The sequence below is a fragment of the Chaetodon trifascialis genome, chromosome 8, assembly GCF_039877785.1.
Source record: "Chaetodon trifascialis isolate fChaTrf1 chromosome 8, fChaTrf1.hap1, whole genome shotgun sequence".
Classification (NCBI taxonomy): domain Eukaryota; kingdom Metazoa; phylum Chordata; class Actinopteri; order Chaetodontiformes; family Chaetodontidae; genus Chaetodon; species Chaetodon trifascialis.
Genome location: NC_092063.1, coordinates 6,719,668 through 6,732,868, shown reverse-complemented (window position 1 = coordinate 6,732,868; position 13,201 = coordinate 6,719,668). Strand labels below are relative to the sequence as shown.

Sequence of the window (13,201 nt, the reverse complement as noted above, 5' to 3'; positions counted from 1 at the left end):
TCGAGTTTATATTTGGCATTAAAAAGTCTTAACAGCATCTAAATTAAGTCCCTACATAATTAGTTTTGCACTCCAATCTGTTTCAGCCTCTTCCTCCAGACTGGTGTTAGCACACTAACTGGTCCCAGTATAGAGCAGGGGTCCAGAAGTTCACGCTTTCAGATGCTGATCCAACCCTGTGCACCCATCTGATCTACGCCTTTTCTGGCATTAATGATGCCAATGAGCTGGTACTCACTGAAAGGAATGACTGTGGGGTCCAGAGGGAAAGTTACAAATCCTTTAATCCGCTAAAAGATACGTCAGTGCTTTAACTTTTTTCTGGAAATTGACTTTTATTTTGGAAGTATTAAATAAACATTGCTTAATCTATTCTCACAAAGGAATCTGAATCTCAAAACCTTTCTGGTAGTTGGCGGTTGGACTTTTCGCACAAAAAATGAGACACGAAAACTACTGAAAGATATTCAATTCAGTACCGTATGCGATATTTCTTCTTCAGTGCACGTCTTTGTTAAAATGTTCAGATTTCCAGTTATTCACATTCCAGTGATTAGCTGCCCTCATGTGTTGGTGAATTTAATCGCACTTTCATTTCTTACCTACCTCCAGGTACCTAGAGTTCATTAATGTGATGGATGACTGGGTCACAGGACATCACAGTGCCTCATACAGCAGATCCCAAGACAGCTGCAGTTACTGAAATGCTGCTGTTTGTCGCTTATGTGCTTGCAGATAAAAACTAATATTTAGTCTACTCTCAATGATAAAAAATTAGGCAGACTGTTTCAACAAAAGCCATGGCGAAGGTGGGATTTAGTTTAGTTTTAGCGAGGTGTACGTTTGTTTGTGAATGAATTTCAGTTATTTCAGTTTTTAAAGGATGTGTCGGGGAAAATGCTGTGTCAACTTCTGGCTTTTACTTGCTTAAGAGGTCAATTTCAGAAAACAAGTTTAATTTAAACTGACTAATATCATTTATAGCCAATCGGTTTTCCAATACTTTTTAACTATATGTATACTATATATGTATGAAACTTTCTAGAACACTAGGGAAGAATATTAATGAAGGAGGAGGAATGATATTGACTGACATTACAAGCAGTAAATGGCACTCTGCCAGTGGGAAGTGGTAGCTGTCAGAGAAACATAAGTGGAGTGCCATTTATAAGCAGCATATGTGGCAGGCAGTTATTATTTGGTATCAATGGGCAGAAATTCCTCATTAATTCCAAAATGACTTTTCAATTTTTGTAATTCAAGTGGCCTGAGAGGTCGCTGCAGAGAGAGGGTTTCCTATTGGCTGTTCTATAGATGCAGATGTGCGTGCACATCCCTTCAGTTGGTGAAAGCCTCGTCTCTCATAGCCAGATGCATCTCCACGCTTTGTTTTAGCACTGTGCCTGCACTGGAGAAAGTGAAAGGTGCAAACTTGTGGGTTTGGCGGGATGGACTCAGCGGAGTGATACAGGCAACAGTGCGAGGAACTGAAGATATTGCATTGTTATGTTCAAGTGTTGCCCATTGCAGCAGGAAGTTTCTTAATCTTTTTCTAAATGGTGTATGCCAACAGAGCCACAATGTAATACCAACAGTCTGCAGTGATATGTGTCAAACACAACAATGGTTTACCAAAAGCCACTCCTTGATCTTTCTGCAAATCTATAGAGAGAACAAACGTGTGAGTACTGACCTGCAACCGCTGCAAACGTGGCTCTGCCTCTGGAAACGGCTTTACACTTTGCCAACAAAACAGCATCACAGAGTGGTGCTTTTGGTTTGTATTTAACTCTAATGTGGGAGTTCGTTGTGAGAAATGATGTATTATATACTCTGAAAAAGGCAGATTGTAGCTAAATAAATTCACATTAACTATATAGACCAGCAGCTGGCTGCTGAAAAGCTGATTTTGGGATTTCCTGCACATTGGAAAACTACCTGTTAGTACAAAAAGCTATACTTACTATCCATTTATGACTCATGTGCAATTCAATATGGCAATAGTATTTTTACTCTTGTACATAATGTACATATTTAATTGACTTTTACTCTTTATTATTATTATTTTACTCTGTATTTTTGTGTTCTATGATCGTTACTCTGTCTCTTTTTCTTTGCTGTCTCTAAGTATTTAATTCCTCCAGCGTGGGATTAATTAATTTACCTTATCCTATCTTATCTTACCTTATCTTATCTTACCTTGTCGTGTGAGTGAGGAGCACCGATCAGTGGTCTTGGTGATGCAGGCCATTACACCCGAGGAGGCTTCTGGTCCGACTATGAGGTGAAACTGGAATAATCTAATATATTTATGAGTACACCAAGTGTGTAATTATACATACAGACTTTATTGTGTGGTTTCTGATTGTGCTACTATGTTGGACTAGTACTTGACATTTAACCCTTCCTTTCAGGTTTGTCTTAATTTTGATGGAAAAACAATCCAGCACAGAAGAAGAGCTTTTTTTTTTGAAGAAGAAGAACTTCTGTTTTTCAATAAAACATGTGCTGTTATTTCAGAAGTTTATTGCATAATGTCCACAATTAAAATATATCACATGACAACAAGCACATTTTGAAGTTATTTGTTGTATTTTCAAACAATGCCTGTGTGCACATTCAAATCACCTTCACAAATCAGGATTCATTTCGATGCATCTGTCAGTGATAGTGCAGCATTCGATAAAACTACTGTACTGCACGACATTTTTAAATATTACAATTCAGCAATTTCACAGTAACTAACATCTTTTTGCAGTCATTTCAGAAAAAGTTATATGCAGCACCGTAATATCTAGCTTTCATGTAAGATGTCATCATTATTTTACATTCAAAAATCATCACAGCAGTTTACCACAAAAGCAGCAGCTTATCCCGCGGTCATGTCGTTATAACAAGGTCAACAGTGTATGTCATTAAACAAAATTAATTGTTACTGTGAAGCTATTTGTAGCTTCACAGTAACAATTAATTTTGCAGGGCAACGGAAAATTACAGCCTCTGGCTCCTAAATGCAGAATCACATCATTGTGCTTGAAATTCAGTAACTATACATTAAGTCAAGGTCCTGTTGGTCCTGTTGGAGTCTTCTCAATTGCAGTTTTTATGACCCCTGCTGTCGATTCCTCAGAGTTCATGGACAGAGCTGTGAGGCTCAGGGAGCTTCTGAATGTCACAGTTTTGAATGAGGCTGAAGAAAAATACTACAAGCTCCTCGTAGTTCTTCTTGGAAATCCTTTCATTGATGCCATGGAATCTACCAAAAAGAAGAATAAAACTTTTCTTTATGGTATCTAATAAGAACAAAATACTTTTCTTCATTCAATTACTTCTTACTGTCTGTCTGCTCTTGCATGATAATGGCATTTTATGACCAAAGGTGCGGATTAAACTGGGCAAAAGGTTGGACCTCTACTTGAAACTCTTCTGACTCTACTGGTTCAAGAGGAACTTTAATCTGAACAGTACAAGTAGGTCAAACATTTACATCACAAGTTTATAATGTAAATGTTTGACCAACAGCAGAAAGCTCTCTTTTGTTCAGGTTTGGCAAGATGTTGCTTTGCACAAGCAGTTTATTATAACGACTGCAGCAGGCACTTTTGAGAGTCCACACCACACACAGGTATTTTTCTTAAATGGGGTTTTTCCTCCTTAAGGCTAAAAAAAAAAAAAAATCAGATTCATACCACAAAATAAATTCTCTATCCATAAAAACATGCAAAAACACATTTGCTGTCAAGAGCATAATCCTAACCCATAAGCTATGCTGGTCAGAAGCCTGAAATAAGCTTTTGCTGGGAGGCTTCCTGCATCTGGAGGTCTGACTGATACATTCAGTCTTTCTAAAGGCAACTTTATTCCTACATTTTTCGTATATAATGTACACACACGCACAGTTGATTTTTTATTCCTTTATTACTTACTGACTTTAACTTTTATTCTTTTCTACCTCTCCTTCTATATTCTTGCTATTACTGCTGTCTGTAACATCATTTCCCCAGTGTGGGATCAATACTTTTATTTTTTAAGGCATTTTAAAGGCATGGCCCCAAACGTTCGTGACCGGTCTGGTCCAAAACCAGTGACGTTGGCAGAAACCTCTGTGTCATGAACGTGTTGGATTATGTGGCAATGACCTCTGTTGTACCAGCACTGTTAGCCACATCTGCCACTTTCCAAAAGCTATGTAGTGAGTGACTTAAAAGTATATTTGTGTGTGGACGAAAGGCCAAAAAGCATAGAGAAGGCTATGCTTGCATGTGGACTAGGCATCAAACATACTGGGCTCTTACCTCTGAGCATCACCTGGCTTAAACCAGACGGGGGCAAAGCGATAAATATCACTGGTCAGGTCTTTGAAGTGTCGACTGTCTGTGTTCCCAACACAAACACCTGCACATTCAAACATTATATCAAAACACTTATGGAATATTTTGATATAAATAACAATATTTCTATACAATTCACTCGATCTGGATTTTACCTGGAGCAACTGTAACTGTAGGGAACATGTCCAACACAGTTTTCTTAATGATCTGGAAGCCAAAGGACTTTTCATCAGTGGAGCTCACAGGCAGAGGGTCAAACCCTTCAACAAGCTCAATCTTCACTCGCTGGTCGCCCACTGTAGACTGAATGAGGTCCAGGACCTGGACGAGACAGCGCACATCTTATTCAACTCAGAATATTCATGGCGAGACATCAGGAATTCTCAAAAAGGAGAAAGAAATGTCTGAGTCTACCTCTTGTAATGACTGTGCTGAGTGGATTCTTAGATTTACATAAGCCTCAGCGAGAGAAGGGAGGATATTCACCTACACGGTGGGAAAAAATGTAGGACTTTTCTAAGTTTCTAAGGAAAACTGAAATGCTTGCGTTTATTTTTTTCTGTGATTTCCTTTTATTTTACAATAACAACTACCTTAACTCCTGCATTAAACATGGTGACTGCTGTGGTTGTCCTTACAAAAGCATTAGTGTCTGGTTTTCTTTCAAGTACCCTGCAACATAAAACACACTAACTGATTTGATCAAATGGACAAAATCAGAAGAAAACATGCTGAATGAATTTTAGATTTTAGGGTAGTTACCTCCCAAGGAGTGGGGAGAACAGCCACAAATTTGACATTATGAACTTCATTGGGAGAGGGAACTGAAATCAGATAATGAGTAAATGTGAAACAACAGGCACATCTAACATGTTATTAGTTGTGATGTGCAGTAAACAAGCAGCCGGTTCCATTTACCTTATGGGCCAGATGCTCAAAGATTCCACGTTCAGGCCCATGACCAAATAACCTCGGCATCGGGTTATCCTCTAGTCTGAGGGAACAGCACGACTCAGTTCAAGTATTAGATTTTCACTTCTTGCTCGTGGAGTGGTAAAAATGTAGAATGTAGTTAAACATATGGCACAGCACAAACACAGAGATTAGCCAGAATTCATCACAGGGGAATTAAATGAGCTAAAAATCTCAATGTGAAGAAAATGTTCCTCTCACCTTTTAACTGCTGCAGCCAAGATCCCAATGCTGGTCTCACTGGGAGGCATTGAGGAGTGACCAGGGGCCATAGACACACTGAGCTTTACAGTGGCCGAACCCTTTTCGCTTATCCCAATCCTACGAAACACATATATCACCTACATTTGATATTTTTTTTACACAGTATAACGCAGACAACTCTTGTACTGCTGTTTACTTCTCACACTGGAAAAGCTGCAAACTCAATATCATGTTTACACAAGAGCATGGCAGGTTCTCACAGAGCAGCAGGTCCATCGAGACCACTGATGACTCCATCAAGTACAGCCAGGCCCTCATCCAGGACGAACGACAGCTGCACACTACGCTGCTTCAGTACGCGCACTATGCTCATTGCCCCCTTGTAACCAAAGACCTTTAAAACGAAATATCAATGGACAACAAGGACATTAAGTATTATTGCATGTTTGAAATCAGTTTAAGGTCACAACTTTAAAAAATAGTAGTTTTATGAATAGTTTAAGTACTTCTTCATCATGACCAAGGCCGATGTAAAATCCTCTGCGTGGAGCATAGCCTTTTCTAAGCAAGTACTCCAGTGCCTGAAGTATTCCCTGGAAGGAGTAAAGCATATCAGTTTAGCCTAACTGGAACATAAAATTAATGTGTAACTCAACTATGTTTAATACAAAATCACAAAAAAGTATCACGTTCTCTCACCATTAAAGGGCTCTTGTCATCTATGGTCCCTCTGCCATAGATGAAGCCATCTATCTCCTTGGCAGAAAACGGTGGGGCCTCCCAGCCATCCGTCTCTGAAGCGGGCACTACATCGATGTGAGCCAGAAGCAGGTATGGGACGAGGTCAGGCTGTGATCCTTGCACCCAAAACAGGTGGCTGTAGTTGGCCACCAATTCATGATGAACCAAGCTTGAAGAGAAAACTGTAGGGAAGGCTGACAGGGGAAGAAGAATACGAGTGTGAGTGCTAGGCCAACCAGTGTTACAGGTTAGTTTAACACTCAGCCTGAAAACAGCCTAGAGGAGCTCCACAGTCTGCAGAAACAACACTGAGGATGGAGGATATCCTAATAAATAATAAATACATCCATTGACTTGGAAACCTGAGAGACACCTGTACAGTGGTGGCCACACAAAGAAGATTTTAGAAAACTTTTATTATACAGTAATTCTCTGCCATGAGGGAGAAGGAAGTCATAGATGAGGCACGAAAAAAAAAACTCGTTATATCTAAATAGCTAACGTTAACTAAGGTTTGTAGCTAACAGCAGCTAGCTCTCTGCATACGATTCTGGCATCAATACAACCGTTTAAGCTAGTAGCCAACGGTTAAGAGTTTGCTACTGCTCAGCCAAGTCACGTAATGAGTGTAAAAAAAACACTGTGAACAAACCGCTGACTGCGTACATGAGACAAAACAGTGTGTCACCTTTCAGAGGCAGTTTCTATCTACCTTTTCGCAACAGCCTGTCAAACTCGACCAGCGCGGTGGTGTTGATCTCCGTCTCTGAGAACGACACGGTGGGGATCCGGATAGCCTCTGGATGAATGAACAGAGATACACCGTCTGTCAGCGGCGGCTACACCACATTTCCATCTGCTGCTTCCCATTACAGAGCTGCGCTTTACCGACTAACAAGCGATAATTACCTTTAAAATTCGCAAGAAGCTCCTCTCTCTGATGGTGGTCAATGACAAGCGAGATGTTGTTCGTCTTTTCCCAGTGCGCGAGTTGAAGCCCGACATTTACGTCAAGTGAAAGAGTCCTGAGAGATGCTACAGTAAATAACAACAGGACTGTAATGACGAAGCTACAAATAATAATCTTTAAAACCCTAAATGTCTTGAACTTCGGCCCCGAGTCTGTCATTGTTGTTTGTTATGACAGCGGAACTTGTTCGCTGTTACTGTGCGCCGGCTGCATTAAGTTCAGGGTGGTTGAACGAGAGCCCCCTGCTGGCCTGAAAGCGAACATGCGCCTATTGTCTGCAGACGTTTTCGGTCTGCCAGCATGTGGCAGTTTAATTCCATTATGTCAGAAAGCATAAACAGTAATTTGCACTCGCTATCTTCCTAATGCTGTATAGTAAAAGTATGGTTACTAAATTTCCCCAGTGTGGCATCAATAAAGTCCGAACTTATCTTTTCTTAAAAGTGGACTTCACTATAAAAAGATCCCAACTGATTGTGACGTCTGCATTCTCATTCTCTAATGCTCCTATCAGTTGCACACAGACATATGAAGCAAATCATTCTTTATTTATTTTAAATGGTTGAAATATTAAAAAAAACATACATTACACAATTCCGGTGGCATGAATTCATCGATAAGGCACCCTCACGTTACACAATTTTGGTTAGAAAATAGGAAAAACACAACATTGTCATTATTTTTAAAAAGAAAATGTTCAGCCACTAATGATTTAAAGGGCAACTTAATTTTTGTGTATTGGTGATTGTTTCAACTACAGTGACAAAAGCACTCATCCAGAAGCAACACATACAAAAATGTAAAACTGGACTTTACGGTTTGCTCCCATACAAACACAGCCAACAACAAACAGTGTTCAAAGTAATACGTGCTCCCTGTGGATATCCCAGGATGAAGTCATTATGGCTTGCATCACCAAGAAAAGCAACAGGATTAAAAAAGACAAAGTTACTCCTGTCCAGACAGTGCAGGTGTGTCCTGTGTCTCACTCTGAAGCAAAAGGCCCTCCTCACTGTCTGACCACTGGTTTAGACTGTTCAGTAAGGCCACAAACGGACTGAATGAGTGGTCTTCAATACAAACATTAACGAAGTATAAAAGAACCACCAAAATGAGGAAGACCAAAATCTGTATACGGATGGGCACAAGGCGGCGCTCCACCTCTCGTCTCTCCAGTGTTGTGGGACTGGCAGGAGTGTCTGGGTATGAGTACTGGATGGGTCTCCTTGCTGCACCCTTGATGGGTCTCCGACATGTGGCACTGAAACACAACAAGGTACGTGTGCTGATAATCCAATCACAAAATGTGATGTGTGACCCTCCACCAGTTATTCCTGCACATTCTTGTACTATGGTGAAATCTAATTCTCATGAAACAATAACTCATAAAGCTGTGAAGAGTTCCTAACTGGCGCAGTCTAATGGTGTTGATAAGACACTTACGAGATCCCTGTGGGTGTGCCCCGAGTGTCTGGAAAGATGTCCTTCATTGTGTCTTTCACAGGCTCCGGAGGAGGCTAGAAAGGAGAGAAGAAATTACTGACAAAGTGGACCAGAGAAAACAGAAATATGTCCCAGAAATAACCCCCACCATCAAGTGATATGGATACAAATAGAAAAATAAATGTCAGAGAGAAGATGCATGTGCCTTCATTCCACATTTATAAGGGGAGCTCTTGGGAGTGTAGTACAGGGACTGGTTCTTCATGGTATGCTTGTCCACAATTAGCTTGTCCGGCTGAGGAAAGGAGACGTAACAGATTATGATACGCTGGATTTCTGCAGTCTGAATTGCCTTCCACCTCCAGTGAACCACTCCAACAGCCACCACAGTTTCAGCTCAAAGTGTGACTGAACAATGTGAGCACTACTGACCCTGTTGGACCGTGACCAATGCTCCTGCACATTGCTCCTATTCAGCTCTCTCTCAGTGTCTGTGCTAGGAGAGAGTGACGCCCGACTCTCCATCTGTTGTTTAGAGTGAGAGCGTGCATTACCGAGCGAGCAATCCTGCAGTGATTACTCCTAATAAGAAGATGAAATGGAAAGATGTTGAAAGTGGGTTTAAAAATGTGGAATCAACTTTCCTCCTCAACCATCTGAGTGATGCTGAAGGTCTGAGAGGAAAATGATGAGCAGCCATTAGGCATAACGGATTGTGATCCAGATGAAACCTGCAAGGATTATTATCACATTAACAGCAATAAAAACATGCATCATTCATCACACAATCCATACACCAGTGAGATAGCAATGCCCATCACTGTAAGACAAGAAAATTTCCCATTGGTGGCTTCAGCAGGATGCACAATGAAGTTATGCAGTCAAAGCAAGGAATGCAGGGAATTTAAAATCCACAAGAGAAGTGAAATAAGACCGGCCTACCCCTGATCCTAATCCTGACCGTTGATCTACAGAGGATGCTCTACTAATTCCAACTGGAATCTGTGAGCAGTGAGGCGGCCTCTGCTCCGATGGTTTTAAGGAATTCTCTGAATTCCGCTTGGGACAACGTTCCCTGTTTCTAGAGGCACAAGCACGCTACAAAAGACCAACCCAATCAAATGCAGAAAGAAAAAAAAAACAGTGTGCCCTAAAAATCCAGTTTGATGGAATTTTGTGCAATGAATCGGTTGTATTTACCAGCCTTGATGAGGGTAAAAAGCACTGCGGGTAAACAAAATGACCATTCTGGAAAAAATACAAACAAAAAAACAAACACACAAACACTCAAAATGCAAGCGGATATTAAGAAGAGTGAACGCTTTCATTTAGAGTTTTGTAATTACAATTTATATCCACTAAGTGGCACTGTAGGGAAGATTTCTTTCAATACAGATAGAGATGCCAAAAATACAAGAAGATAACCAGCAAAAGCGCATACAGCAGGTCGTGTACGATCTCTGATTTCAGACAAGATAATATACAGAGAAACTGCAAATCATTTCACCTGCAAGCTTCTCACCTGGCTGTTCTCCTGTTGGGCCTGGTCTGCCTCTTCAACGGTCTCTTCTTTGGCTCCTTCAGAACCTGAAAGTAATACACAAAGCATATGATTATTCATGCCAACCATAAAAACAAAACATGTAATAAATAAATAAATAATCCAGAGTATTTCAAGTTATACCTTCTACCTCCTCCTCCTCCTCCTCCTCCTCCTCCTTTTCTTCCTCCTCACTGTCAGAGTATAATACATCTTTCTCTGCTCCATTGAGATGGTCGTGTCCAGCAGACTGAAGCAGTTTCCTAAGCTTCTTCTCATACAAGGCTCTGGTGGAGGCTAGCAAAGACAAACAACACTTTAGCAAATCCACCTAAAAAATGGCGTGAAGCTGAATATTATGTCCTACAACCCTGATTCTGAAAAGGTTGCGATGCTGTGCAAAACCTAAATAAAACAGAATGTGATAACTTGCCAAGCCTTTTCGACATACAATCAATTGAAAACAGCCCAAAGACAATATATTTAGTGTTTGACCTCATCACCTTCATTGATTTTTGTAAATATCTGCTTATTCTGAATCTGATGCTGCAACATGTTTCAAACACGTTGGGACAGGAGCAACTAAAGACTGGGAAAGTGGTGAAATGCTCCAAAAACACCTGTTTGGATCATTCCACAGGTAAACAGGTTCATTGGTAACAGGTGATAGTATCATGATTGGGTATGAAAGGCTCAGTCGTTCAGGATGGAGCGAGATTCACCGCTTTGTGAACACATGATTGTATAAAACTGCAGTCGGTAAACAGTTTGAATGCAAATGATTGTATTCTGTTTTTAATTAGGCGTCCCAGCTTTGTCACAATCAGGATTGTCAGACATTCGTGAAAACACAAAACAGCATGAATGGTGACAAGGGTCATATTTCTTCAATGACAACCAAATTCGAGACAGTATCACGTGCGACCTCACCGACTATGGGCCCAACTTTAACCCCATGCTTGAGCAGCGCAGCCTTGAGGTCATCATCAGTCAAACAGCTCGGGTCGGGGATCTCTGCATCCTCTGGATCTTCATCCTTGTCCTTACAAAAAATATGCTGAATTTAGACAAAAGGCTGCAGCTTGAATGCCAGCAGTTTCCACGAGTGGGATACAGACCATAAAAAACAGCTGGAGGCTGCAGTTCACAAATCTGTTCATTATTCATTGAATTCGGTTGCTGCATGAATCTTCTGCTTTTTACATTTACCTATTCTGAACAACCACAGAAGAAGAGTGAAAGTTTACAGCGGAGCCCAAAACTATATCAGATGGCCTGTTTTATTAGTTTATACTGGCTTATTAGATATAAACAGGCAGATATCTATGACAGGTTTATTGACTGTAAAGTACTTGACTTATCTTTGTCACTGCTCCTCATAACAACACCTGAATGTCCACTTCTAAAAGCACTCAACTATCAGTAGGGCTGCAACTGTCAATTAATCTTCTAATTATTTTTTAATTCAATGCAGCATATCATTGGTATATGATATAAAAAAAAAAATCATCATGGTGACATATAGACCTTTACAAAGAGCTTGTTTTGCTGTCCAAACCTCCAAAATATTCAATGAATTTATTGTTTATAAGGTGTTTTGCATGAAAAAGTAAAATTAACTGAATATGAAGTAAACTGCCAATTCATTTTCTTGACTGATCATTTCAAGCTCTTTGCCTCAGTTTTGGGTTTCAGGTGCAGATCTTGCAGCACTTTCTAAATCTGAACCTCCACCCTGATTAGCAGCACAGCTGATTTTTTGATGGATGCTTTCCCCACACAGACTAAGTCTTTCTCTCCCATGACACAGCAAAGGAACATCTTTAGCTTCAGCTTTAGGTGCTGATCTTCTTGGGGCTGATAAATGAGTGTGACAGGTGTTGCAAACACATGCACGCGACTGTAACAGCAGCCGCCGGCTACAGAAACGTCGCGTGTAAATCTATACCAGCCATACAACACAGCAGGTGGCTCAGTGGTCAAGGACCCCAAACGCTAACGTTACTGCAAGCTGAGAGGACTGTTTGGTCGCCGGTGACCCAAATCTCCCCCTCCTCCCCTCCACAGCTGCTGACAGTGCGAAGCATCGGTTTAATTCAGTCCATGCCAATTATGTACGGCGGCCCTTCAGAATCGTAGAAAATGGTTGATGTCCTTGAACGCAGCATTGTAAAGAAGTCTTATGCTAGGCAACACATGTATGCTTAGGTTTCAAATGGTGGTTGAAAGTTTTACTCCACAAAAGTCAATTATATTCTGGCACAAAAACACCAAAAAGTTAACAAACTCACTGCTTCATTTTGTGCTTGATCCTCCTCGTCGCTAGAAAAATCCGCTGCGTTTTTCTGGTCGATATGTTTTAGGTGTAACTCCACATAAACTTCCTTTTTGCTCTTGGCGGGTGGCAGCGTGACATTGTGGGCGACTAAATCTGACCTCAGTCTAGATTTAGAGAGGAGAGCTGGGTCCTCAAAGAGCGGCATGTCACAAGGACGACGCGAAAAAAAAAGAAAAAAGTTAAACTTCAGTGCTTTGCTGTTCTTTATATTTGTAGAAAAACGTCTTTGGGTTGAGATGTGCCCAGCAGAGCTGCTCGGAGAAGCCTTCTGCCTGTGCTCTGAGAATCACAGTGACTGAACTGAGAACAGCTGCACCTGACGCCTTGATTGACGGCGAGTAGTTAGCTTTACCGTTACTGAGTACACATACAAGCACCGCAAGCTCGCATCGTGTGTGTCCAAAGATTTGAGGTTCATTACATTTAAATTGAACCTAAGACCTTTTTATCAAATAATAGTGAACTTTGAAATAAAAAAAATGAAAAGGCATGTGTGGCTTTGGTTAGCTTTATGATTATTGTTTTGGTTCTAATTGATATTAACTGGTAGCTAACATTAGCTAGTTAGCAAGCTGATTGTGTTTATGGTAACATGCCTGCTTTTAATTGCCGTTAGTTAATGAGCATGGAAGTTTGGAGCTGCTCATCTAAAAAGAAATAAT

At 40.7% G+C, this 13,201-nt stretch overlaps 2 protein-coding genes across 2 annotated transcripts; both read right to left on the bottom strand.

Annotated features, from left to right (window-relative positions):
* Positions 1-2,328: 2,328 nt before the first annotated feature.
* On the bottom strand, positions 2,329-7,432 carry pm20d1.2 (peptidase M20 domain containing 1, tandem duplicate 2). The gene is made up of 13 exons (XM_070968512.1): positions 7,158-7,432; positions 6,961-7,047; positions 6,207-6,442; positions 6,014-6,100; positions 5,768-5,901; positions 5,505-5,624; positions 5,250-5,325; positions 5,094-5,155; positions 4,925-5,003; positions 4,746-4,817; positions 4,487-4,652; positions 4,296-4,395; positions 2,329-3,256 (listed from the first exon to the last, which is right to left on the bottom strand). Exons 1-13 carry the CDS (start codon positions 7,375-7,377, stop codon positions 3,127-3,129), a joined length of 1,569 nt encoding a protein of 522 aa, XP_070824613.1. The 5' UTR covers positions 7,378-7,432; the 3' UTR covers positions 2,329-3,126.
* A 607-nt stretch (positions 7,433-8,039) lies between these two features.
* lemd1 (LEM domain containing 1) lies at positions 8,040-12,820 on the bottom strand. Its single transcript, XM_070968574.1, has 11 exons — positions 12,493-12,820; positions 11,132-11,243; positions 10,346-10,498; positions 10,184-10,248; positions 9,862-9,909; positions 9,604-9,759; positions 9,308-9,392; positions 9,094-9,188; positions 8,867-8,947; positions 8,662-8,735; positions 8,040-8,479 (listed from the first exon to the last, which is right to left on the bottom strand). Exons 1-11 carry the CDS (start codon positions 12,682-12,684, stop codon positions 8,167-8,169), a joined length of 1,374 nt encoding a protein of 457 aa, XP_070824675.1. The 5' UTR covers positions 12,685-12,820; the 3' UTR covers positions 8,040-8,166.
* Positions 12,821-13,201: the final 381 nt, after the last annotated feature.

Bases quoted from the DNA above. Each gene is read 5' to 3' on its own strand.
- lemd1 (XM_070968574.1), bottom strand. From the start codon at position 12,684: ATGCCGCTCTTTGAGGACCCAGCTCTCCTCTCTAAATCTAGACTGAGG. The intron at 11,244-12,492 runs GTGAGTTTGTTA...ATTTTTTGTAAG, and splicing joins ATCAAGCACAAAATGAAGCA to GACAAGGATGAAGATCCAGA. The intron at 9,189-9,307 runs AGGAAAGTTGAT...ACTCTAAACAAC, and splicing joins CATCACTCAGATGGTTGAGG to AGATGGAGAGTCGGGCGTCA.
- pm20d1.2 (XM_070968512.1), bottom strand. From the start codon at position 7,377: ATGACAGACTCGGGGCCGAAGTTCAAGACATTTAGGGTTTTAAAGATT. The intron at 5,326-5,504 runs GTGAGAGGAACA...CTGTTCCCTCAG, and splicing joins TTGGCTGCAGCAGTTAAAAG to ACTAGAGGATAACCCGATGC. The intron at 4,396-4,486 runs GTAAAATCCAGA...TTGAATGTGCAG, and splicing joins TACAGTTACAGTTGCTCCAG to GTGTTTGTGTTGGGAACACA.